Source organism: Motacilla alba, chromosome 4 (genome assembly GCF_015832195.1).
Source record: "Motacilla alba alba isolate MOTALB_02 chromosome 4, Motacilla_alba_V1.0_pri, whole genome shotgun sequence".
In the NCBI taxonomy this organism is placed as follows: Eukaryota; Metazoa; Chordata; class Aves; order Passeriformes; family Motacillidae; genus Motacilla; species Motacilla alba.
In genome coordinates, this window is record NC_052019.1 from 16,560,424 (window position 1) to 16,583,850 (window position 23,427).

The window sequence follows — 23,427 nt, forward strand, 5'->3', positions numbered from 1 at the left end:
GAAAAGATGATGTCTACTTATGGATGAAAAGTTAAAGTAATTGCTATCGCATTCATTTGATTATGAATAGTGATAAATACTTTGGTCAGTAGGAAGCCAGAAAACTGTCAGATTTTGAATTTTCAGAAAGTGCTGGATTAAAATAAAGTGTGTTGAAAGACACATAGGTAACTAAATGCCCCTTAATAAATGCATGTGGTCTGGCTAATACTTTCTCAGCTTATTCTAACACTACAAACGTTTGAGCAACTGTATATAGTTGTCCTGATATTAAAATTAACATTTCTTATAAGTGTTTCTCTTCAACTGTGTTCCATGTGTCCTTTTCCTCAAACCTTTTCTTATCTTCTTCCCTAGCCAAAGGTTTCTAAGACCAATGTTTTCAAGATCAGTCATGGCTAATGCATTGGACCAGATAATCAGATTTATACCAATGGACTATGGAGGCATAGTGAATTTTCAGCGAAATGTAGAGCTTTATCCTTCTTTTCTGACTAAAATTTAATGCATTTAAATGTCCAAAGGCTTGTATCAAATAATAATAGTACATAATCTTCAGATGTAGTATTATTACTTATAATGTATTGCTTACATGCTTATTCATGAGAATTCCTAAGAGGAGGCTTTACATATGGAGGAGGACCAAAAAGGTTCCTAATGAAATGGAAATATCTGCTGCAGAATAGCTGACATGAAAATAAAATTTTAGTACAAATACGCACTGTGACTGTATTTAAAAAAAGTCTCTTTCCCTGTTGGCTTAATATTGCGAGTAAGTCCATAAACATTGAAAATCTTTGCATGAAAATAAACATAATACTATATTATAATTTTATTAGAAAGGGTTTATGATTTGCCACTCACTGACCTCTGTCTAGACTCTTCATCTGTGTGTCAATGATACAGTTCTCTTGCTGTGCTTTTCTTTGCCCAGCATAATCTTTTCTTTGCATTGGGCATAAACACTGCTTTAACTAAGAAATAATGACTTATTATTATTTCTTATTTCTTAGTTAAAGCAGTGTTTATGCCCAATGCAATAGAAAACGACTGGTTTGTGTGCTTAATCAAAAATTTAGAAATTTGCTAAAATTTAAACATCTTTTATATGATATATGCATATAAACACATAATAATTACATGTAAATATTGGAAAATTCATTATCATAATTCAGTGTATTAAATAAATGTGAAACAAAATAAAATGTGCTAAAGAAATCTGTTGAGATATTAATTTCTTCGCCTTAATATATTTAATTTACTGATGCAGATTTCACTAAGTTACCTGTAACTTGTCTTTGGTATTCCTACCTTAATATTTCTTGGGCAAAACCTAAACCATATTCCATTTTACTGCTTCAAAAATAGATTATTTTGCTATTTGATAGCTAATCCTGTCTGTTTAACACACACAAGAGAAATGATTTGTCATGCTCTTACTCAAATATCTTCCTAATCTGAAAATTACTGTAAATCATGTGGCTTTATGCTTTTTGGAAAACAAAAACCCCAGCTTTTTCATTTGAGTTGTCAGATGTTTTTGTAGGTATAACATCTAATCTGTTCCTTATTAGCTGTGTTCTATGCTGCCATTGTTCACGTCTTTGGCTTTCTTCATACCCTTGTGTCCTATCTTAAAAACGAATTAAAGTCAAACAACAGGATGATTTCAGGAGTCGAGAGAACGTAGAGACACAGAGCAAAACAACCAGACAAGAAATGTATGAAAGCAGTGCTGTTCTCCAGAACCTAGCAGTAGGTACTGGCCAGAATGAGCACCATTCCACCTCTCGGGGTTTTGTGCAATATTTTTTGTGGGTGTTAAGTAGAAGAGGCACCTTGACAGACCTTTCTGATACTGCCAAGAGAAAGAAATAACTCAAGCATGGAATAAATTAATATTTTATACAACATGAAGGGAAGCTGGAGAAGGCCCATGTCACTTTTCCAGAGAAACCCTCATAGATCTCTGACAGCTGTGCCATACTCCAAAGGTGTTGTTAATCTTAGATTTTATTTTAACATGTGGCTCTTCATTTCTGATTACTTTTCCTCAGCAATTCTGTGAGTGAAGTAATTTAAAAAGAAAGTCTGGATAATGATTTTTCAGTAGTTTGTGGTTTGTCATCATTCAAATGTTTCTTTATCACTTACATTTTTAAATACATAGTAAGTAAGCAACCACATAATCTCAGTTAAAAAACTTTTTAAGTTTTGTGGCAAATTTGTAGTGTAAGACCACATATCATTTAGCAGGTAGTGAGGACTCCAGTCACCATGTTGGTCTCCCACAAAGGGGGGATTTTCAAGGTAGTGTTTCTGCTCTTTTAGAACAGGTGGACAGGTCCCTGCTTATGATGAGCCAAGAGTGTAGCAGGATTGTATCTATTTTTTTGTGAATTTAAAACACTTATCTGAACAGCTTGACTAGATTTGGTAGTATAAGATAAGAACTTTTATCAAAAATGGGCTAATTAGGGAGACTAACTTGGCTCTGGGTGACTCAGGCTAATTGCACTGGAGCCACACTGACAGAAGCCAAAGTACTAAGCAAATAATTGTTTAACAAGTGGTGTATTTTGCTACAGTCTGAACCTGTAACAGTGGAGGAATGTCAACCCATCATCATTAGTGATGCTCTAGAGTTCAGAGCATGAGATGGCCTCTTCTGTAATGAAATGCAGGTTTGGGACTTCCTTTTGAGTAAATGAGATGAATTGTTTTATAGCTTGAGAATTGCAATTCTTGTTACTTTCTTGATGCAATGCAGACTAAGGAGTCATCTGTCATTTAAAATCAATCCCCTGAGGAAATATTTGATAGAACAATTAGACTGGATGTTAACAGTTTGGCAAGCTTTAGGGCAACATTGACAGTGATTCTTTATATACAAATATTTAGGAAACTGTCAAACAGATTTATTAATACACAGTCTTGGACCCTGAAAGTAAGAAAAAGAAGTAATTTAGTCATTCAAAATACATCTTTTGTTTTCTTAGATGTGGATGATATCACAGATTTCAACAGAAATCTGCTGCTGCTAAGGCTAGAAGTGACATTTAGTGGATTTAAGCACTCTAGAGGTGCAGTTATGGAGAGAGAAAAAAGGTACTTTGTTTAATAGCCTCAAGGATTCCTCTAGCAAGGGAAATCATTACTGTTTCCTTATTTTAAAAACAAACAAAGAAAACCCAAAATCTGGCAGATGTTGCATGTGATGAGAGATGTGTTGGCTGTATATTGCAGTTCTTCAGATTCAGGAGCTGTACTCAATCCCATCACTGAAATCTATTTTTTTGGGGTTTTGACAGCTGTTTTTGCCATTTACTTTAAAAGCAGATGGGGAAAATGCAAAGAAGAGCTGTCAATTTTATTACCATGTATAATCAGCATCTGTGCAATACATCAGACTCATTTCACAGATTACACTTTCTCTCTGTAGTAAAATTCTTTTGGGATTTCTTGACAACTTTCTTGAAAGACTTCTTCTAAATTAGGAGATATTGGAATTAAAAGTGTAGATTAATTAACTGCTAAAGCCACTATTCTGTCATCCAAATTTACTTAATCAAGATGTTATGTTCTGATTGTTTAATTATAAAATATATGTCTAATTTGCTCCTCCATATTCAAATTCACGTTTTCTTAAGCAAGATATTTTGTTTTATTTTATTTTAGCATTATGAAATGCTTTTTATACATCTCTGATCCCTTTACATTCATTTAGGTGCAGCACATCTCTGTGTATATTTTTTTTACCATTCTCTACGGAGAGGGCTTAGTATCTTATACCCCATCTGGATGATTTAAAGTACAAATGATTCGGTAGAGAACAGGGTGTTCTCCATTCTCAGTCTGCCCTCTTTCCTGGTGCAGCAGTCGTTCACAGAAATGGCTTTTTATAGTGGGAAAAGAGGCTAGTTTAAGAGTGTCAGTATAAATAAGCATGTTGTCTGTCTCTGTAAGTGTGGAAGCAGTAATCAGTAATGGTGTGCTGCAGGCTTATAGGACAGAACAGCATCCTCCTGGACAGTGTCAAGTGATTTACATGTCACAGGGCTCTCTGGGGACCGTGTGGGAAGAATCTGTCTACTGGCTGGGGACCTGCTTTGATTTGATTTGATTAGGTTGGAAGTCACAACTGCAGAAGCACCTTTGTTTCTTAGAATAGTAAGTGGTTGTACATTACAGTGTCTGCAGTGATAAGCAGAGGGGAAAGATTTCCAAAGAGAAATGTTCGCAGTACATTTCCTAGATAGGAGTGATTAGGGAATAGTCTTCAAAAAAGGTTTCAACTAGTTTGGCAGCATTAAAAGACAGCAAAACACTTATGTATCAATGCAGGACTTCTTTGAAGTGAAGCACTAAAAGGAGATGAAGACTTCACATTAAAAGCATTAATTTACATTTGTGTGGTGGTGGGCAGAGTACTTCTTTTTACATGGGGCAATGCAGGCTTTGATGAAGAGTGCACTTAACCATCTTCCTCCATTATCTTAGCTTATTAAATATGTTGCTGAAATTGACTGTGACTTTTGAAAGAGAAACCACCAAGGCACTGTTTATGATACATAGATGTTCATTCATAGGAAAAAAAAATTATTTCTGGAATGACTTTGAAAGGAGTTGTTGTGAACAAAATTTAATACAAATTTCATGGAAAAATACTGACTCAAGTTTTTTTTTTGTTTTTTTTTAGTTCTTTGGTGGTATAATACTACTTCTGACCAAGTCATTTGCAAGCACTTAATGGCTGACTTTTTCAGTAATCAATAACTACAACCCATTCTATTCCAGAATTAAAACTATTTTATTTAATATAGGGCATTACTATAAAGAAGTTTAAATTACTATGGGTTTTATCAGTAGAATGCAAATTTGCTTTAAATATTAGTCTATCTGTACTTTGTGACTCAGGCATATGTCTAATTAGATTTTCTCTGGAATAATGGATACAAATTTACACTCTGTGAAACTCAGCTGATTCTATGAAGATAAAGCAGAAAATTAGAGGATAACAAAGCTTGAAAATGTGGATTTGATTTACTTTCTTTACAGACAAAGTGGGGTATACATGATTTTTCTTCTTCATTTATATAATCTTATTCTTCCTGTTTTATGTAATCTCATTTTCTAAAACATGATGTGTTTCAGTGCCTACACTTTGGCTTAAGTTAAGAAAATACATACTTAGATGATCCTACTACAACAAATCCTTTATCCAGAAGAGCTTGTAAATATATCCCAGCACTGCACATTCTGTCTGCTAGAATGTGTCTCACTAAAAGGAAATGTTAGGTAAAGTTGACATAAAGTTCATTTTCATATCCACCAGTGAATTGGTGCTAGAACTGCTGGGAAGTTAGCTCTCAGAAATATGCTGTAGCAAGACATCTTCAGGTTTTGGCCCATGTAATTTGTTGCCAAATTGGACAGCACTAAATGAAATCTGCTATTACATCTTCTCATGAAAAATGGCCTACATGGATCCTGTAAAGTACTTCAGTTTGTAGAATTAATATGTATTTTACAATAAAATAATAAACTGTAAAATACATTGTGTCCTAATTTCTTTCCTGCTAGACCTCAAGTTACATGCCTTATCCTACCCAGTTAAGATCATTATGTGTTTAAAGATTTGTGAATGTAGACTGGAGCCCCTCCAGCACTAGGAACATATAAACAGCTTTTTTTAAATGAGGCTTGTGATAGGCTCATGTGGTAGCCTTGCTGCTGCAATATCTCTTTCCCATATACCCAAAAGCATTTTTCCCTCCCTGGCAGTCCAAGACCTCCTTTGTATTATGGCCTAATCCTTCCCTGTCCTTTTCACCACCTCTCCTTTGCAGTCCTCTGCATTTGCCTTATGTGTTTCCCTGTGCAAGATACATCTTTGGCTGCTTTCAGAGCTCCACATGTGGCCAGTGTCAGGTTGGGCTGTCCCTGGTTAGGCAGGAGTTACAGAGTGTGTAACAGGAATGGATGGATGGCCACCGTGCTCTTCATGGCTGGGTTAATTTGGTCTCTCAACTCCTTCCAGTTACTAAAATGAGGAAGTTTTGTTATCTGGAGGGTTTACCTCTCCCTGATTTAGCCACCTGAGTGGAAAAACTACCTTAGCTGATGACTCTACCTAATCTTTATTTTTGGGGAAAACTAAGCTAAAATTTTAATGTAAGGACATAAAATACGTGGGTGTGGCCTAAACTTGGTGTTGGCCTTAACTTCAGCAAGTTTTTGCTCATTCAGGTGTTTGCCTTCTTCATCGAGCCAGGTATGTAGGAGAGAAGTGACCTTGTTCCTTTGTATCCTGGTCAGCACTCCCAGTCTGATGCAAAATGTGTTTCATGGATCCAAAAGGCTCAGCCAAGGCAAAGAGTATGAATGAGCATCATGTCTGTGGGAAAAGTTTTCCATCTTGTGCCATGGGATTCCCTTCAGTGCTTAAAATACACCTGAAATCTACAGCAAGGTGGCAACATTTTCCTAAAAAGGACCAAAACAGTTGTGATGAACTGAGATTTTCTGCATCTAGAAGACTTTTCTGGAGCTTTTGGTTTTTTTCTTGAGTTCATCATAAGCCATTAAACATCAAATTCTGCTAAGTTAAAGCATGATCAAAGTAAAGGGATTTTAAGTATTAAATATATAACTATCTCTATCTGAAAGAGACCATGAAGGCAGAGAACAAAAGCTTCAGTTCAGCTATATCATGATCTCTTACGAAACTTTATGAAAAGAAAAATATTCTGTTAGAATATTTTCTTGGAAAAGCTTACTCAAAATATATTAATTTATTATTTACACTGCACACGCACAGAGACTCATATGTCTCAATCAGAACAAAAGTGAAACAGAATACAGTTAATAGGACAAGAGTAAAAGAAAAAAATAGGCCAATATTTCTGCCTCTATGTTTAAAAAGGCCCTTTTACCTTAAGTTCTGAGGCAAGTTCTTTGTGAGTTAGAATAATGCAGTAAACTTACAGATTTTTGATTAATTTTAGTAAGCAGATTTTGGCATTGTCTTTATGTACATAAATCACAGAGTTGATCCCTGTGCATGAAAGAGGGCAATAGCTTATTAAGTAAGCATGTTATGTAGTTTGAATAATCATGGCTTTTCCTGTAGCACTTTTTGGTAAAATAGTTTCTTAGTCCACATGGCAGAAATTTGCACTGCCATAACCATGATATGCTGGGGTGTGTGAGGAAGAAGCTTCTGGTTTAAGTGTGCTCATCACTGGCTCTGTTTTGACTCGTTGGCACCTGGGCCACAGGTCCATATCTGCATTGATTTCCTATATGCAAACCTCCACAAGTTCAAAAACTTCTTGGAAAATTGTTTCCATCAGTAAATCCACACTGTACAGCATGGGAATTTTCAGTTACAGTCGCTATACATGCAAAGCAAGCGTGGTCAATAACATCAGCTACAAACTGAAATTAAAATACTTGTGTAAAGAAGTTAGAAGTGTGGCTGGGCAAATCTAGTATTGTATGTTAAAGAAAATATTTTGTGTACAGTATCTAAAGATATTGTGTGTATTTTATGGCAGTTGCCTTACTGCAGGTAGGGCATATATTATTTGGTCTGCTGGAACATTCCTCTCCCCTTTCCCATGGTTTGCATGTTTCAATTATTTCATAGAAATCTTTAGGCATTTCTAAATAAAAAATACTATGCAAAGTGCTATATGTGAATAACAAATTGGGAGTAAATTAGGACTAATTCAAGATTGAAATTTTAATGACAATTCTGTCTTAAATTTAAAAAAAAAATCTTGTATGTTCTGAAAATAAGTTTTCTTTTAAATATGAACTCAAAATTTGATTTTAATTTACCATATTACTCTCTACAGGTTTAAAGGTTTGGCTGGTTGTTTGATGGGGTGGTTTTTGGGGTTTTTGTTTTGGTTTGGGGTTTTTTTGGTAATGAAAGAAATAAAAATTATACTGAGAAAGTAGAGGTTGTCTTCTTTGTTCAAGTCTATCCCTTCTAGTTTCTTATGGCTTTAGATTCATGTTTATCTTGGGAGTTGTATTTTTATGTTGTTGCTGTTCTTTTGCAGACGGTTAGAACAAAATTCAATCAAGGTCATACCTCCTGGAGCTTTCTCCCCATATAAAAAGCTTCGAAGAATGTATGTACCAAATAACTGACATTTATTTACATATGTATGTATATCTATATCTATATCTATATCTATATCTATCTATCTATCTATATATATATATATCTCAAGATAAAATAACAAATCAAGATGGTACAGGGGAACTGCAGTTAATGTGTGAGCACTTAAAAAAGTTTGACTGCTAGAAGGCAAACTGATTTGGCAGCCTAATGATTGAGACCATATATCATCTTTGTCATATTAATGATAATTGGGTTTTTACCAAATATTGAAATAGTTTAATGTGCTTTTGCATAGAAGCAGTATGTTACTGTAGTGAAAATTCCAGTGGGAAAAAAAAAAAAGAAAGAATGTGTATCATTTCAGATTATTTTTGAGGCTGTATAGCTCTGAGGTTGTAGCAAGCAGAGGATTCTTAAAAAATGTACCTAAGCAATCAGGAAAAGTAAACATTTTGTCCTTTTTTCCCAAGCATTTTGAACTATTTTTAACTATGCATTTTGTTTCAGTGTACTAGCAATTTCAGTGGTTTTATATTAAAATTCTTTGGCAGTGTCTCATGTAAATATTTCCAATTTCTCTCTCCCATCCATGCTTAATTCTAATTACATATTATCTTAAAGTTCATTATTTTGAAAATAGCTTGAATAATTTGAACCAAATTTTATTTGTTTCAGTGACCTGAGCAATAACCAGATCTCTGAAGCAGCTCCAGATGCTTTCCAGGGCTTACGTTCACTCAATTCACTGTAGGTATCTGTTTGACCTGTAAACAGAAGCAAATTTCTCATATTCTTATAGTGAAATTATTCTAGCCTTTTGGCTCAGTGCAAAATGTTGCTATAAATTCAATCTATTATGAAAGTTGTAATAATCATTTCAGAATGATAGTGGTAATTGAATATTCTTTTACAGTTGGACACAATAATGTGTGGGGTTTTTTTATAAATGTGTTCATGGCAAAGAGCTGACCACAACCAGTCATGTCTTTTACTCCCCAGTTAGTTGTTCTTGCAAACAGCAAATCCACTTGGCAGGGTCCCTTGGTAAGCCTGTAATCAGAGATTCTGCAGAGATCTTTGGGTCACACACCTTTTGGGAAAATGTGTGATCCTGCTGCCTCACAGGACCACAAGGATATTGCAAGTATCAAGTGGTTGTTAATAAATTGCTTTCAGAAAAATGGGAATTTCTCGATATTTAAAATCAAAATCCCATACCTTTCATAATGGTAGTTTTGTCTGCTTTATTTCCTGGTACAGAGTCCTCTATGGCAATAAAATCACAGAACTTCCAAAGGGCTTATTTGAAGGACTCTTTTCTCTACAACTGCTGTGAGTATTTTTTCATTTATTTATTCTATTTTAGGATCATTCAAAAGAGTAAACATGATGAGAGACTTATGACAGAAGAAGAACTGGCAGGAAATCCCATATGTAAGATCAAAGTACAGTAAAATCAAATTATGCTAAAACCAAAAGAGTCAGGACTCTTGTAGGCCAGCTTGCCATTCATCCACAAATGTGATCATATCGGTTAATGTTTCTGCCTGAAATGATTAAAATGAAGTTATTCTCCCATGTGAATTTTCTAGGGATAAAACTCATAAAGATGTGATACTGTTACTGGCAAATCATATGTATATAGTTGTGTGGGAACCATAGAAGGAATACTTATGTGTTTTCTAAAGATAAAATATATAGTGGAAATGCCATGCAATTGCATTTCTAGTTGTACCCATGAAAGAACAATATTGCATCACAGTTTCATTGATGACTTCTAGTGTTTACTGACACCCTGTGCGATTCTTTGAATCTGTGAACTTCAGCTGCTACTTCGTTTAACACTTTGGAAATTTCCAGATGTAACCTTTTAAACAGTTGCTGTTTAGATTTTATATTGGAATAAAGAATTTCATGGTGGTAATTTTATCAAAGAATGTCAATATTTAGCAGAAGAGGCTGTACAAGTAGGTGTGCCATGTAAAAGAAATGTGTTAAATAGACCATAAAACAACAGTGGAGGTTTTGAAAGAACTTGTCCCAGAATAACTGAATTGTTGAGTTAGAGTCTTCTTAAAGAATTTAAAACGTCTTCACACATGGTTAGAATTACCTAATGTCCAGACTTCACCATGAAGTGGTTGGCAAAATGTCAACTAATTGAAGATGGCAAGACAGTAAAATATATACAGAGAAAATGCAACTTCTAGCACCACCTAGAGGTTTGCATTTCGATTTACTTTAGTCAGAAAAAAAGTATAGTAGTAGGCAGGTATGCTTTCATGTTTTCCTTTAAAGATGTTATAGTTATAAAATATATTTCAGATTTGGTAAAAAATAAAGGCAAAATATCTTTTCTAACTCTCAAGTTTGTATTAAAAAAAGACCCTATCTTAATGTGCATTGTATAGATACATTTAGGTCTAAGTAAATTTCTAGTTGTTTGGCAAAACTTTTTGTCAGAGCATTAGGTTTCAAGTCCACCATTTCATTCCATTTCTGGCTCAAAATGGAAAGAAGTAAAAAGTATTTGGTTATAAAAATGCATCTAATGGCATGGCTTTTTTTTTTTTTTTTTCTTTTCAAAAGGACTTGGTTTAGATTGGCTTGTTTGTTTTAACACTAAAAATCTGGGAGGTAGAGGGAAGAAAAGGCTCCCTTTGAAGATGCAGAGGAGAAAGGATCCAAGACAGATTTGGATATATTCCATGCTACCAGTTTTTACTACAACTCTGTTAATGTGGCAGCATGCTGATTAGTAACATATAATTAAAAGTGCCACTGCACATCTCTTCCAGCTAATGAACACAGTGTTCAGTTCCTTTTTTGTTTGTTTATTTATTTGGCAAAGAAACTAGTTTTCCTTAATATACTTGATTTTTTTAAGCTTGTTTCTTTGCACAGTACACAAATACCACACAGACATTCTACCAGCACATAGAAGAAATGTGATTTTAGCTAAATAAGTGCAAACATTTAAACTCCAAGATTCAAATATGTAGAAATATGTATAACCTAAATAAGATACTTCAATTCACTGAAATTCCTTATGTCACTGTCAATTATAATTTTTTTACTACATCTCTTGTTCTGGTTGCAAAGGTGCACAAATAATTGTCTGTGAAAAATGCTGAAGCTGCGACCAGAATGATTTTTTTCAATTTTATAATTATCTTCCATTAAACAGATTATTGAATGCCAACAAGATCAATTGTCTACGAGTTGATGCATTTCAAGATCTGCACAACTTGAATCTTCTTTCTTTGTATGACAACAAGCTTCAGACCATAGCAAAAGGCACCTTCTCACCCCTACGTGCCATTCAGACCTTGTACGTATGTTCTTGTTTATGGTTCTCTCAAGTATGACTTCATCTTCTACAATGCGGTAAAAGCCCTGGGTACTGCTGAGACCAAAGGGAAATAATGTGTGATATTATTGTTTTTTTTTTTCTTCATGAAAGGCATTTGGCTCAGAACCCATTTATCTGTGACTGCCATCTGAAGTGGCTGGCGGATTACCTTCACACAAACCCCATTGAGACCAGCGGTGCCCGGTGCACCAGCCCCCGCCGGCTGGCAAACAAAAGGATCGGCCAGATCAAAAGCAAGAAATTCCGCTGCTCAGGTAATTTTCTTAGTTCAGCTGCTGTTTTTCCTTTATTGGCAAAAAAAAAAATCGTGGTTATAGAAGTTCTAATGAAAGCAGCTGTCTCTCTACAGAATTATTAAACATCACGGAATTTTTTTTTAGTTCATTGATTGAATAAAGGGAAATCTGGGAAGTCATAGACTGTTGGATCATGGAACGTTACTGTAGTTAACATATTTGGCACTATTTCTGAGTAGCATTAAATGTAACAACATAAATGTAATATATAAAACTTCAGAATTAAATGCTAAAGTTATTCGCTACAAGTATCACCACCATAAATCATTTTTTTAAATTTCCACAGGGCTCTGGAATATGTGAAAGATCTAAAAATTTCTAAGCTAAATATGGAAACATAACATATTCCTTTTATACAGGGAGCTTACTTCATACTGAAATTTACTGTTTTCTTTTTCTAATCTTATTCCATTTCCTACTTACATTTCTTTAAATCCTAACTTTTTTCATATGGCATCCAGCTGTTCCAGGTGCATTTCACATTCTACAGTTTATTCAGTCTCAAGTGCAAATACCAGATGAAAACTGTATTGTTATCCGTGTTCTGGATACACTTATGACTATTCACACTTTGTTGTTTATCAGCTCTCATTGTGAATACACATTTTTTTCACTAAATTATCTGTAGTTAACTGCAGTCCATACTTAATCTAATAAAACTCATTCTTTGCTTGCTGACATTCAGGTGCATCTTCTATTTTTTTTGTTTTTCTCTTTATTTAGCTAAAGAACAGTATTTCATTCCAGGTAGGTTTGGCTCTGCAGTAAGATTGACTAACTGCAGATATTCTCTCCCTTTCACCCCAAAAGCAAAGTTTGTCATAGCTTTTAGGAAACTGATGCATGTGTATTAACATTAGTCATTACCTGTAGCTATACATAGTTTTCCTTTGTAGAATACTAGTAATTCTGTTTTCTGAATATAAGAGCTTAGCATGCAGCTCTGTTTACCTTTTTTCTGTCTCACAGATTTGCACACAACCTACCAAAATTATACCTGTATTTATATTATTTAGAAGGTTGCACCTGCTAGTTCATATTTTAACTGACACTTTTACTTACCTTGTACCTTGCCTTTCTGCTGCTACTGTTTTTAAAATGTAGCTCCTGAGCTGCTTTTAAACACAGGAATCCCTGCTGCCATCAAAGAGCTAGCACAACTTTAAAGACTAAACATTCTACAAATGAACGTTTTCTTGCCTTGCTTTCCTGCTCTATGCTGGCTGCATCTGCTGCTTGCTCACCCTCCTTTTGTTTAGGAAATCACAGTGGAATGCTTGGAAAAGAAAGCTGATATTCTTAATTAGAGGCATTCTGTGGTCACATGCATACATTTAATCAGAAATGCTTTCCATTAAAGAAAATATGGCTTTCAAGTTGGAGTGAAATAGCAATTTACACACAGCTTTAATCTACCATAAGTCTATGATATTTATACAAAAGATTTACCAATGTTGGCCCTAGCTCTTTGAAATATGGATCTTTCTTTTTTTACCTTGCTTGTCAGTGTGTGCACTGTTTTCTTAATAGAAAAAAAGTTATTCACTCATGTTGTATTCATAACAGATTATAAATAACAAAATAAACAAGGGAATAATGCATCTATTGATGAGTTACAGTATGTGATTTGCAATCAGGATTTTCTGCCATGGTTTAATATCTAGAAAAGTATCTACAGTAATTGATTAGGACACCAGTGTACTTCTTCTTTCAAGTATTACAGGTATATCATCATTCTGCAGTCATCTTAGTTGTTGTCTCTTCAGCTGGTATGTTTAGCTCTTCTCCAAATGCTGTGTGACATAACACTTAAATTTACAGCAGTCATGTGAATTTCTTCAAGCCCTTATACTAATACCTTGTTTTGAATATGAAGAAAAGAAAAAATTAAATACAAAATAAGGCCACAATTTGTCAGCACTAGCATCCACAAAAATGTGTTAAAGCAGATAAAACAGGGGGATTCAATTTCACAAACCTGTAGTACCGCTCAATTCCTTAGTGTGTAGAACAGCTGTATTCTTGCCACAAACTGACTTCTACTCAACTTTGCCAGCACAACTTTTGCTTGTGAGTTAGAAGTGCTTTCTTGCTATCAAATGTCTTCACAGCCTGGTTATTATATGGCCACTCGTGCAGTTTAGGCTTATTTATTACCTTTAAAAAAAGCTGTTCCTGGGGGAGGGTGGGATGGAGGGGAAGAAGAAAACTAAATAAATTTTTTAAAATGAGCTATATACATGCTTCTTGAAGTACAGCTTCTGTTGTTTCTCTTTCTATCAGGTTATCAGGGAGATGCTACCTAAAAGTGTTTTAGATGTTAAAGGCATTGTCCCTGAATATTTAAATGTTTTAACTGCTAACAGTGATGTACTTTGGATGCAGGAGGAAAAAAAACCAAAACTTACTTTTAGACTTGTTTATTGGGTATTAAAAAGTGCTCAAAACTACTTCTTTATATTTAAATGGATAGTATAAAATAATCTTAGCATTTCTTTAAACACCTAAATATTTTAGTATTTGTTTTAAATACATCATTTGGAGATGTTGCTCTTCAGACACTATGAAGTCCTAGTAAAATTTCATTATAGTAATTGGAAGACTAAAGGTTTGCAAGTATTAAATCATTTATTTGAAAAAATATCCTTTATCTGCTACCTCATAGAAGTACTCTGTATTAGTTTCATCATATAGGTTACTAAAGCATTTAAAAGTGGTAGATAACATAGTATCTGATGATTGTTGGGTTTTTTCCCCCTCCACTGAGCAATCTGTTTCTCCTATATTTGTTTGGTTTATTAAGGCTTTAAGTGGCATAGCATGTGTATTTGGCTCGATGATCCTTGTGGGTCTTTTCCAACTCAGAATATTCTGTAACTCCTATATATGTTCAGGGAGCAGCTTTTAAAGAACACATTCAAAATAGTGAAGAATAATTCATGGGAGGCATGATCATCATCCTAGATTAAATCTGTAATAAACCACAATCTTATCTTCATTTTTAAATGCCACTCAAAATGAATTATTCTTTCTTTCTGCTGAAGACAATGGCCCTAGCACCACCTTCTAATCAAACGAAGGTTAAGTAGAGAACATGAGAGCTTAGTTCATGTTTTTGTCTTAATTGGCATTACTCTGTCTTTCTTTCCTTCTTGGCTATCTTTACTTTTTCAGGAGTTCACCATTTTGGCTGTAAGTAAAGTTCAGTGTCTGAACTAAATCACAGTGTACCTCCCAGCCCTGATGCACCTTCTACTAGTCTCAGTCTTTTCACCTTTGTCCAAGAAGAACCCACAGGTCCTTTTGGCTTCTTTTTGTTTTCTTTGTCACCCACCCTCAGTTCCTTACCAGATGTTTTTTCCTGATATGTTTAGGATGTTTTCTTTGCCTGACTCTGGGAAATGGTGGAGGAAACTTTCAATGTGGTTCTTTTTTTTTTCCCTGTTTTTTTCTATTTTTTATATATATTGTATTTTTATTTAATCTGTGACAGTGATACTGTTACTGTGGCACTGGACATTCAGTAATAAGAATGCCATGTCATGTAAGCAAGTATAAAACTTCAAATGCTTCTGTAATTTATACCTACTCCTTCCTCTTTTCCCTTGCTCTTATCCTTGGCCTAATGGATGCAGTTTTGATAATGTAGCGAGATTTTCTGTTGTGCTTGATCTAACCATGTGGTTGTGAGGTATGAGTAAAACATGGTTCTGTCAAGCACCATGGAACGTCACGCAGCTTTCTACAGCATGGCAAGCTGCTGAGGCTTAAGTCAGGATCACACATTTTTTAAATTAAAGCTGAAAACAGGGCTTTCAACTTATTTATTGAGATGATGTGGAGTATCGGGACTATAAAAAAAAATCACAGAGGTTAATGTCCAGTCAATAATGCAAATTTGTAACCAGAGAAAGAGAAAAGGTGGCATTCAGGATCTATTTATTCTTGATACAGAGAAAGAAAACAAATTCTAAAACAAACAGTGGCATTTGTTTGATTAGCTATAAACAAGGCTAGATTGGCTGACAGCATAATCAGCAGAAAGTACAGCTGTGAAAAGCTCAAGTTAATGTTATCCTGCTATGTGAAGTTGGTCTCAGTTTCTTTTTCCAGCATATCTTAAGTCCCTATATTTAACCCTCTCTTGAAGCCCTTGTGTCTGTTCAGTATCACAAAGTTTATCATGCATTTCCCAAGTTGCCCACCCGTTATCTGCATTGCAGACGTCTTTTCAACCCTCTCACAGGAAGAAAATCTTATACTTCATTGACTTAGTATCTGTGTTTTGACTTGAATCTTCTACAGGCACTGAAGATTACAGATCCAAATTAAGTGGAGACTGCTTTGCAGACTTGGCTTGCCCTGAGAAATGTCGCTGTGAAGGGACCACAGTGGACTGCTCCAATCAGAAACTCAACAAAATTCCTGATCACATTCCCCAGTACACAGCAGAGTTGTAAGTTGAACCCATAATAAAGGATTATTTACTTATGGAGAGAAACTAAAATTGTTAAATATGAAACCACAGCTTTACTTTTTTTGAACAGCAAAAATTTGGCTCGATGATCCAAAAAAGTAACCTCTCTGGTGCACTTCAAAGGACTAAATATTCATAAAAATTATTTGTGCATTATTTCAATACCATGTAGCCTTAAAAACCCATGATAAAGAAAGAAGATAACTATCCTATGATTCTAGTTCTTCAGGACCTGAACAATCCACTTGGATTTTTTGAAAGGTAGTAGTGGAAAGTAGAAAGGGGTTTATTTTGATTTTAACTTTTATCTGCAGGAGAAAGTAGGGCATCCAGTAACCAGAGAGGTCTGTCTTAAAAAGTGCTACCTAGATGTTTAAACAGACAGAGATGATTCTTTTTATGCAAAGCACACATTATATTTGTTGGGCAGGAGACCAGAGGAAGATAAAGCAGACAAACAGGTCAGAGTTAAGAAGATGAGATAATAGTATAATGAATAGAGGTGGGGAGAGAAGGACTCGGAGATTATTACTTGCTTAATAAGTGCCATATGGGAATTATTTGTAAGCATTACGACTGAAGTAATCTTCAAGGAGGGAGTGAAAGATAAAACTAAGACAGCTTTACAAGGTTTCTTCATGTGCAAAGAGTAGTATAAAAGGGAATGCAGAGATAGTTGAAGGATTGGCAGAAAGGTAGCTGAAAGTGGCTGTCATTGCAGAGCAAAGGTGGAAGGAAATAGCTTGTTTTCCTAGGAGACTCAGTTTAAAGAACAAGGCAAAATGTTGAGGGACAAAAAAAAACAGACTTTGATTTGACATAGTAAAGCGGTGTAGAGATGTGGAGACAAGATTGTTGTGATCAAGTTGTCACCTGCAGGGGTGAGATGAGCACCAGGATGGCACACCTCTTAAAAGAACAGTCCACAGCTGTCATCAAAGAAACACTATGACAATCAGACATGAAATAATGAGACTATTGTTAAGCATTTGAATATCTGGACAGGAAGAGAGATTTAAAACTGAAATATTTTTGAAACACAAATGGAGACTTTTTTCTGTCTCTAAGATGGATGAAGGAGTTGAACTTCGTATTACTATTTTCTGTGCTGGTTTTGGCTGGGGTAGAGTTAATTCCCTCCACAGTGGATAGTGTGAGCTTCTGATTTGGAATTGTGCTGAACAGAGGGTTGATAATATGGAGATGTTTTTGTTCTTGGTGAGCAGGATTTACACAGAGCCAAGGTCTTTTCTGCTTTTTGTACTGCCGTGCTGACAAGGAAGGTGGGGGTACATGAGAAGCTGGGAGGAGGCAAAGCCAGGACAGGTGACCCAAACTGACCCAAGGGATTCCAGACCATGTGACATTGTGCTCAGTATTTAAAGGGGAGGAAGAAGGAGGAAGAGTGGGGCATTTGGAATGATAGTGTTTGTCTTTTCAAGACACTGTTACAATTGAAGGAGCTCTGCTCTCCTGGGAGTAGCTGAACACCTGCCTGCCCGTGGAGAGCAGTGAATTAATTTCTGGTTTTTCTTTACTTGAGTGCATGGCTTTTTATTTCCCTATTAAGCTGTCTTTATCTCTACCCATGAGTTTTCCAGCTTTTACCCTTCTGGTTGTCTCCCCGATCCTGATGGTGGAGGAGAGAGCAAGTGGTTGCGTTGAACGTGGTGTCTTGCTGGGTTTAAACCACAACATTACAGATTACAGATCTGAAAATTACAATCCGAGAAAAAAAAATGGATACAGTCTTGTGTGAAGGGAGATGAAATGCAGTGGAGAATTAGGTTTTATGTTATCCAATATGTTGAGGTACAATTGTTTAATTTAAGAATAAAAGGTGATGGAAAAAGTAACAGGTTAAAGTGTGGGAAGAGATCATAAAGTAGTGGTTGTATAAATGAAGTTACTGAACCAATACAAGAGGAATGGAGTTGTTGAAATTATTAAGAATTCATTACTTTGATATTTAGAGGAATCATGTTTAATTGTCTCTTCTCTGAAGTGATTATAATCTTCTTAGAGTTTTAATTGTTTTTTTAAGAATAATTTATTTACATGTGGAAGATATACTGTCAGGTATTTTCTTTATATAATTATGATTCCTACCTGTTAAATTCAGAAGGAATAATCAAATAATCAAGCCTCATCTACTCTATATCCTAAACACTCAAATTTCAGTTGACTGAATTTTTTTTTACTAAATATTACAGCGCTTCTTTCAGAAAATATCCAGTCTTATTTTAAGGTGTTAGTGGATTAAAGAATCCACCAATCCCTTGAGACTGTTACAGAACTTATTTTCTTTCACTTCTGGTTGTTTTTTTTTAATGGGAACTTTTAGTTTTAGATGTACTCTACCTCTCTTCAGTTTCCATCACTGCTTCCTTTATTTTTTTTGCATTAAAGAGCCCTTTTTTTCCCATCACTCTATCCAAGTAAGATGATGGTTAACTGTAACAAAGTAATTTTTCAGCCTTCTACTTGATAGGCTGTACAGATTTTTCTTCAAGTCATTTGATGTAATAAAAATTTCAACAGTCTTGCAAATATTCTAGAGAGGATAGAGAAATTACTTCTTCATTTTTTTCTATTTCTACTAAAAATCCATTTGCTCTAGCCAAATACATTATTTTAGTATTTACCTCGCTGATACAAAAGTTACAGCTGTTCCTCTTGTTACCACCTGTTATTCCTGTTTGCTGCACTGTCTTTGTTGTTCATCTTGGGACTTCCCAGTCTAGCTCTAGGACCATTCTTTGATTTCTAATTTGCATATTTACTGGCATGCATGAGAATAGCAGCTAGTTAGCCTTCAACAGTTGTTAGAGTCAAATTACATTGATGCTTCTTTAGGTGATGAGGAGAGCTAGACTAATTTCTGCTGGGTGATGCTTGGAGTTGAATCTCTACTTGGAAATGAAGATCAAAAGTAAGGAAGAAAGTTGTCCAAAGGAGGACAACAAAGATGGTGAAGAACCTTGAGGAGAAGCCAAATGAGGGGCAGCTGAGGTCCCTTGGTCCGTTCAGCCTGGAGAAGAGGAGACTGAGGGGAGATCTCACTGCAGTTACAACTTCCTGTGAGGGGAAGAGGAGGGCAGGCACTGATCTCTGCTCTGAGGGGACCAGTGACAGGGCCAGAAACTGAACCCAGTGATCTTTGTGGGTCTCCTCCAACTCAGCATATCCTATGAGTCTCTAAAAAGTGTCTGTTGTGTAAATTGCTGCAGCAATAATAGCACAGGGAAAAAAACCCCTGTTTCCTCCAAGAAGCTATTTTTGTTAAAAAAATCTGACAATAATAATATAGTTCAAGACAGATACTTAATTGTAAAAGTTTAAAAAATTATAACCAAACCAACTGACTGCTGTTCTAACTTCCCATTTTGTCACTTGTTCGCTGTCTTCCAGAGAAACATTGAATGATCTGCCTAATCTGACAGTAAAGTATTTGATATACAGTACAATGCTGTAATTGCACCCCAAAAATAAAATATTTTTTCAGGTAGCTTTCTAATATGTAGGAAAACGCAGGAAGCATTTCAGAAATCATTCAAAACTAAGTCCCCAGGAGAAATGTTAAATAAAAAATAATTTCAAAGCATTTCAGAAATCATTTGAAATGAAGTCCCCAGGAGAAATGCTAAATAAAAAATAATTTCAGTCTTATATGTTGAATTTTTATAATGATTTTACAATAGATGATCACCTAAAAAGGTAGTTTTAGAAAGCATGAATATCACTGCAGTATATAGGTTCCAGAAAGGTTCAGCTATTACTCAAAACCATGCAATATCTTAGCCATTGTGTTACTAAAACAGGAAAAAAACATCAGATAATCCAGACAAACAGAATATGTAGACATTATGATCAAATGCTTCTGTTTACTCTTGATTTTGAGAATGGTATTTCAGTATTTTATTTGAATAAACCAGGTAAAAGTAATTTTAAGATCATTTTCTTGATCTAGTGATTGATGGGTAATAACTACAGTTGCTGTCTTTACAGCAGAGCACTGGGCTCAAAAAATAATATTAAGATATAGAATGGAGATCCCATCACATCTGTAAACTTTCCAGTTATCCATAATAATTTTGATTCCATTGTGTGTGGAGTAATTTAAATAAAATAAATACAATTTAAAGAAGATAAAATTAAAATTCTACATATGAAATTAGATAGAACGATTTAGCACCGGAAGTACAAGATTAAGGCATAAACAGCAAATAGGTCAAGAAAAAAGGATGTGGTTGTCATACATATTAAAGATGAAAGAGTGTTATTGGGCACTAATGCAAATTTCATTTCAGGATATATGTATAGGAATGCAGAATGTAAATTATAGGAAATAATTATTGTACTGTGCATAGCGATAGTAAAGGATCAGCGGAATATTGTGTTCAAGACTAAATTTTTCAAGATGGATATAATTACTTGGGAAAAAAATCAAGGAGAATAAGAATCATAGAAAAGAAGACTGGAAGGGTTGAAGGCATTTGTGTGAAAGAAACTTGAGGGAAAGACAATGTAAATTACTTCCAATAGGTAAAAGATTGTTGCAAAGGATAAATGATCAAATTATTTGCAATTTTCTGTGGGGTTAGAAATTTTTGCAGTAGAGCAAGTAAGTATTATTAAAATCAATTAATTTTTTCATTATCAAGTCATTCTAGATGGTATAGCACTTGAAAAGTATTTGAAGATGTCAGCATTTATAGAATGGTCAGTGGTTCTTTTGTTGATAGATATGGTAAGGAAAAATCTGTTTAGAGTATAGAAAGAACTTAATTAATTTACAATGTGCAAGAGTACTTTATATGGTCCCCCTAAAAATTGCATTAAGTCTGATTTTTAGAGGTGATAGCATCTTCTGAAATTCATGTTCCTTGTAGTTTAGTGTGGTATATGAATGCTTTGTTTATATCCAAAAAACTTCTGTCATCTCTGTTTGGTTCCACGTTGAAACTGTTGTACAACCATACCTTCAGATTTACAACCTTAATTTCCCTTCTGGCTATCAGTGAGAATGAACAGGAGGGAAGCATGAACAAACAGCTTTCTTCAATTTTCTAGGGGTTTTTTTTAAACTTATCTTGCAATAAAGCAATTCTTAAAAGCATTCTGGGTTTAGAATTGCACTGAATTTCATTTCACAGTGATCTTGTCAGTCGTCTCCTTCCTATTTAAGATTTCTAAAGAAATGCTGGACAGACTCCCTTCCTTAATAATATGGCTCCATTAGAGCATGTAAAGGATTTAAGACTCGTAATTTCCATTTTCTTTCCAAGAGAGGAAATAGGGAGTACTGGGTCAATGCAGGTATTTTTTGAAATGTTGATGATCTCCTAACCTGCTGTTAAAGGTATACTGTACTGTAAGCCTTGATACCTGTACAGGAAAGAGAAATGCCCAGCTAGTTTTGTTGCTTCTTACAGTGTCACTTCTTACAGGGTTTCAAGTCAGCATTTAATGCTGCCTTAAGCAATGTATGTGTGCCAGCTGTAGTGGTATGAAGTTAAATCATGGTGAGGGAAGTGTTTTTAAATTCATGAGAAGACCTATGCGGTGGGTTTCATTCCCTATTCAAAAGAAGAGTAATTCTTTCATTCTTGTAAATAGTGTTCTGTGAGTACCTCCAGATGTCTGGCAGACTCCACCTGATATCCTTTAAAGAACAGAAGACTAATCTTCAGTGGTTTATATGTCCTTCTAAAGAATTTTATTTATAAGTTGCCATGGAATCTTCCCTTAGTTACATTTTTATTTGAAAAATTTAAAGCATCATATTATATTCCTTTTCAGCTTTAGCTGTGTAAAATTTTGTGATCAGGTCTTGAAAATGTCTTATCTAGGCCTAAGTTTAACTAATGAGAATGTTCATTCATAGGAATGAGAATGTTCATTCACAGGAATTATCAAAATTAGAAATGTAACTATATAAGGAATTGTTCTGCAGCTACCAGTTAAATATCAGATGTTCAGGGAAACCAGACTGCAAAATTCACATAATGTGGAACATTCTGTATCAATCCCTGAATATTTTTTTTTCTGAAATTGATGTAATTTTTTTTAGGCGACTCAATAACAATGAATTTTCAGTCCTGGAAGCTACTGGAATCTTTAAGAAACTTCCTCAGCTGCGTAAAATGTAAGTGCAAATTCAATGACCTTGTCTATTCAGATAGTGTATTAGCTCCTTGCTGTGACTCTCCACCTTTCTTAGTTCTAATCTACAAAAGATTCAGTTTATTCCAATCAAAAATCAAGAATGGGTTTAGATTAATCCCTGAGGTAGGTCAGAGTTGGCAGCTCTCCTGTATGGGGCTTGGCACTGCCAGCAGCCACTTCCCATGGTGTATAGCTCCAGCACCTTCACAGCAGCATCCAGCCAGCTGGTCTCTTATGCAGCCACAGCAGGGAGCTCACAGTATAAGCTGCTTAGAAAAGATTCCAGTAATCTTTTGTAACTTCCTGTATTACTCTCTAACCAGACAATTTTGCCTCTTTCAGCACATTAAGGACATGCCATTGATTCTGTGCTTCATTTAACGGTCATTAGGTGAGGGGAATATCAAAATTTAAATGACTGAGAAAAAGTGTCTTGATAGGTCATCCATGTAAGTCCATGTTAACAGTTAATGTTCTAAGAGTAGTTTATAATCTTACCAATTGCAATTGTTGCTAAAAATAAGACTATGAGAAGCTTTTCTTTAGCTTATGTAAAAGACACATTTGAAGGTAGAGAATTTAGTTAGACTTTGTGAATCTGTACTCAGTCATTTCAGGATTAAACCAAATATAAATAGTAGTGAGGAAGAATACAAGTAAAAACAGATTAGTAGTCACCTAGAGACTACCATTTGTAACAGATCAGTATTAGTGATTAAAATCTTAAGGGAGCAACAGTATTGCTTCAACTATTGTTAGCCTTAACCAGATCCTTGCTGACGTGATCACAATTAGTTAAATATTTATTACTGATTTTTTTCGTTTAAAATATTTTTAAAACCCCAACAATGTAAAGTGAACTTGCCTTTGACCTCTCTACTTGAGTACACCTTACCACTTTTTATTGGGCTGCAATACTTAGAAAAATAATGTAGCAATGTGTGGCACAACAGTGTTCTCCTGCTATACAGTAGAT

The 23,427-nt window shown here is 35.0% G+C and overlaps 1 protein-coding gene across 19 annotated transcripts in view; it reads left to right on the forward strand.

Moving 5' to 3' along the window:
* The window catches only part of SLIT2 (slit guidance ligand 2), a 258,771-nt gene that overhangs the window by 176,838 nt on the left and 58,506 nt on the right, over positions 1 to 23,427 (forward strand). For 10 of the 19 annotated variants that reach the window (XR_005256917.1, XM_038136577.1, XM_038136593.1 and 7 more), the window contains 9 exons: positions 8,073 to 8,144; positions 8,813 to 8,884; positions 9,398 to 9,469; positions 11,325 to 11,468; positions 11,601 to 11,764; positions 12,530 to 12,553; positions 14,981 to 14,998; positions 16,112 to 16,262; positions 22,357 to 22,431. Coding sequence is in view for 18 of the 19 variants with exons in the window: in XM_038136577.1 (XP_037992505.1) it covers positions 8,073 to 8,144; positions 8,813 to 8,884; positions 9,398 to 9,469; positions 11,325 to 11,468; positions 11,601 to 11,764; positions 12,530 to 12,553; positions 14,981 to 14,998; positions 16,112 to 16,262; positions 22,357 to 22,431 (792 nt within the window). In the remaining variant the exon portion in view is untranslated. The remainder of the gene's footprint in view (positions 1 to 8,072; positions 8,145 to 8,812; positions 8,885 to 9,397; positions 9,470 to 11,324; positions 11,469 to 11,600; positions 11,765 to 12,529; positions 12,554 to 14,980; positions 14,999 to 16,111; positions 16,263 to 22,356; positions 22,432 to 23,427) is intronic. The other 9 variants (XM_038136579.1, XM_038136587.1, XM_038136583.1 and 6 more) reach the window with 2 other exon arrangements.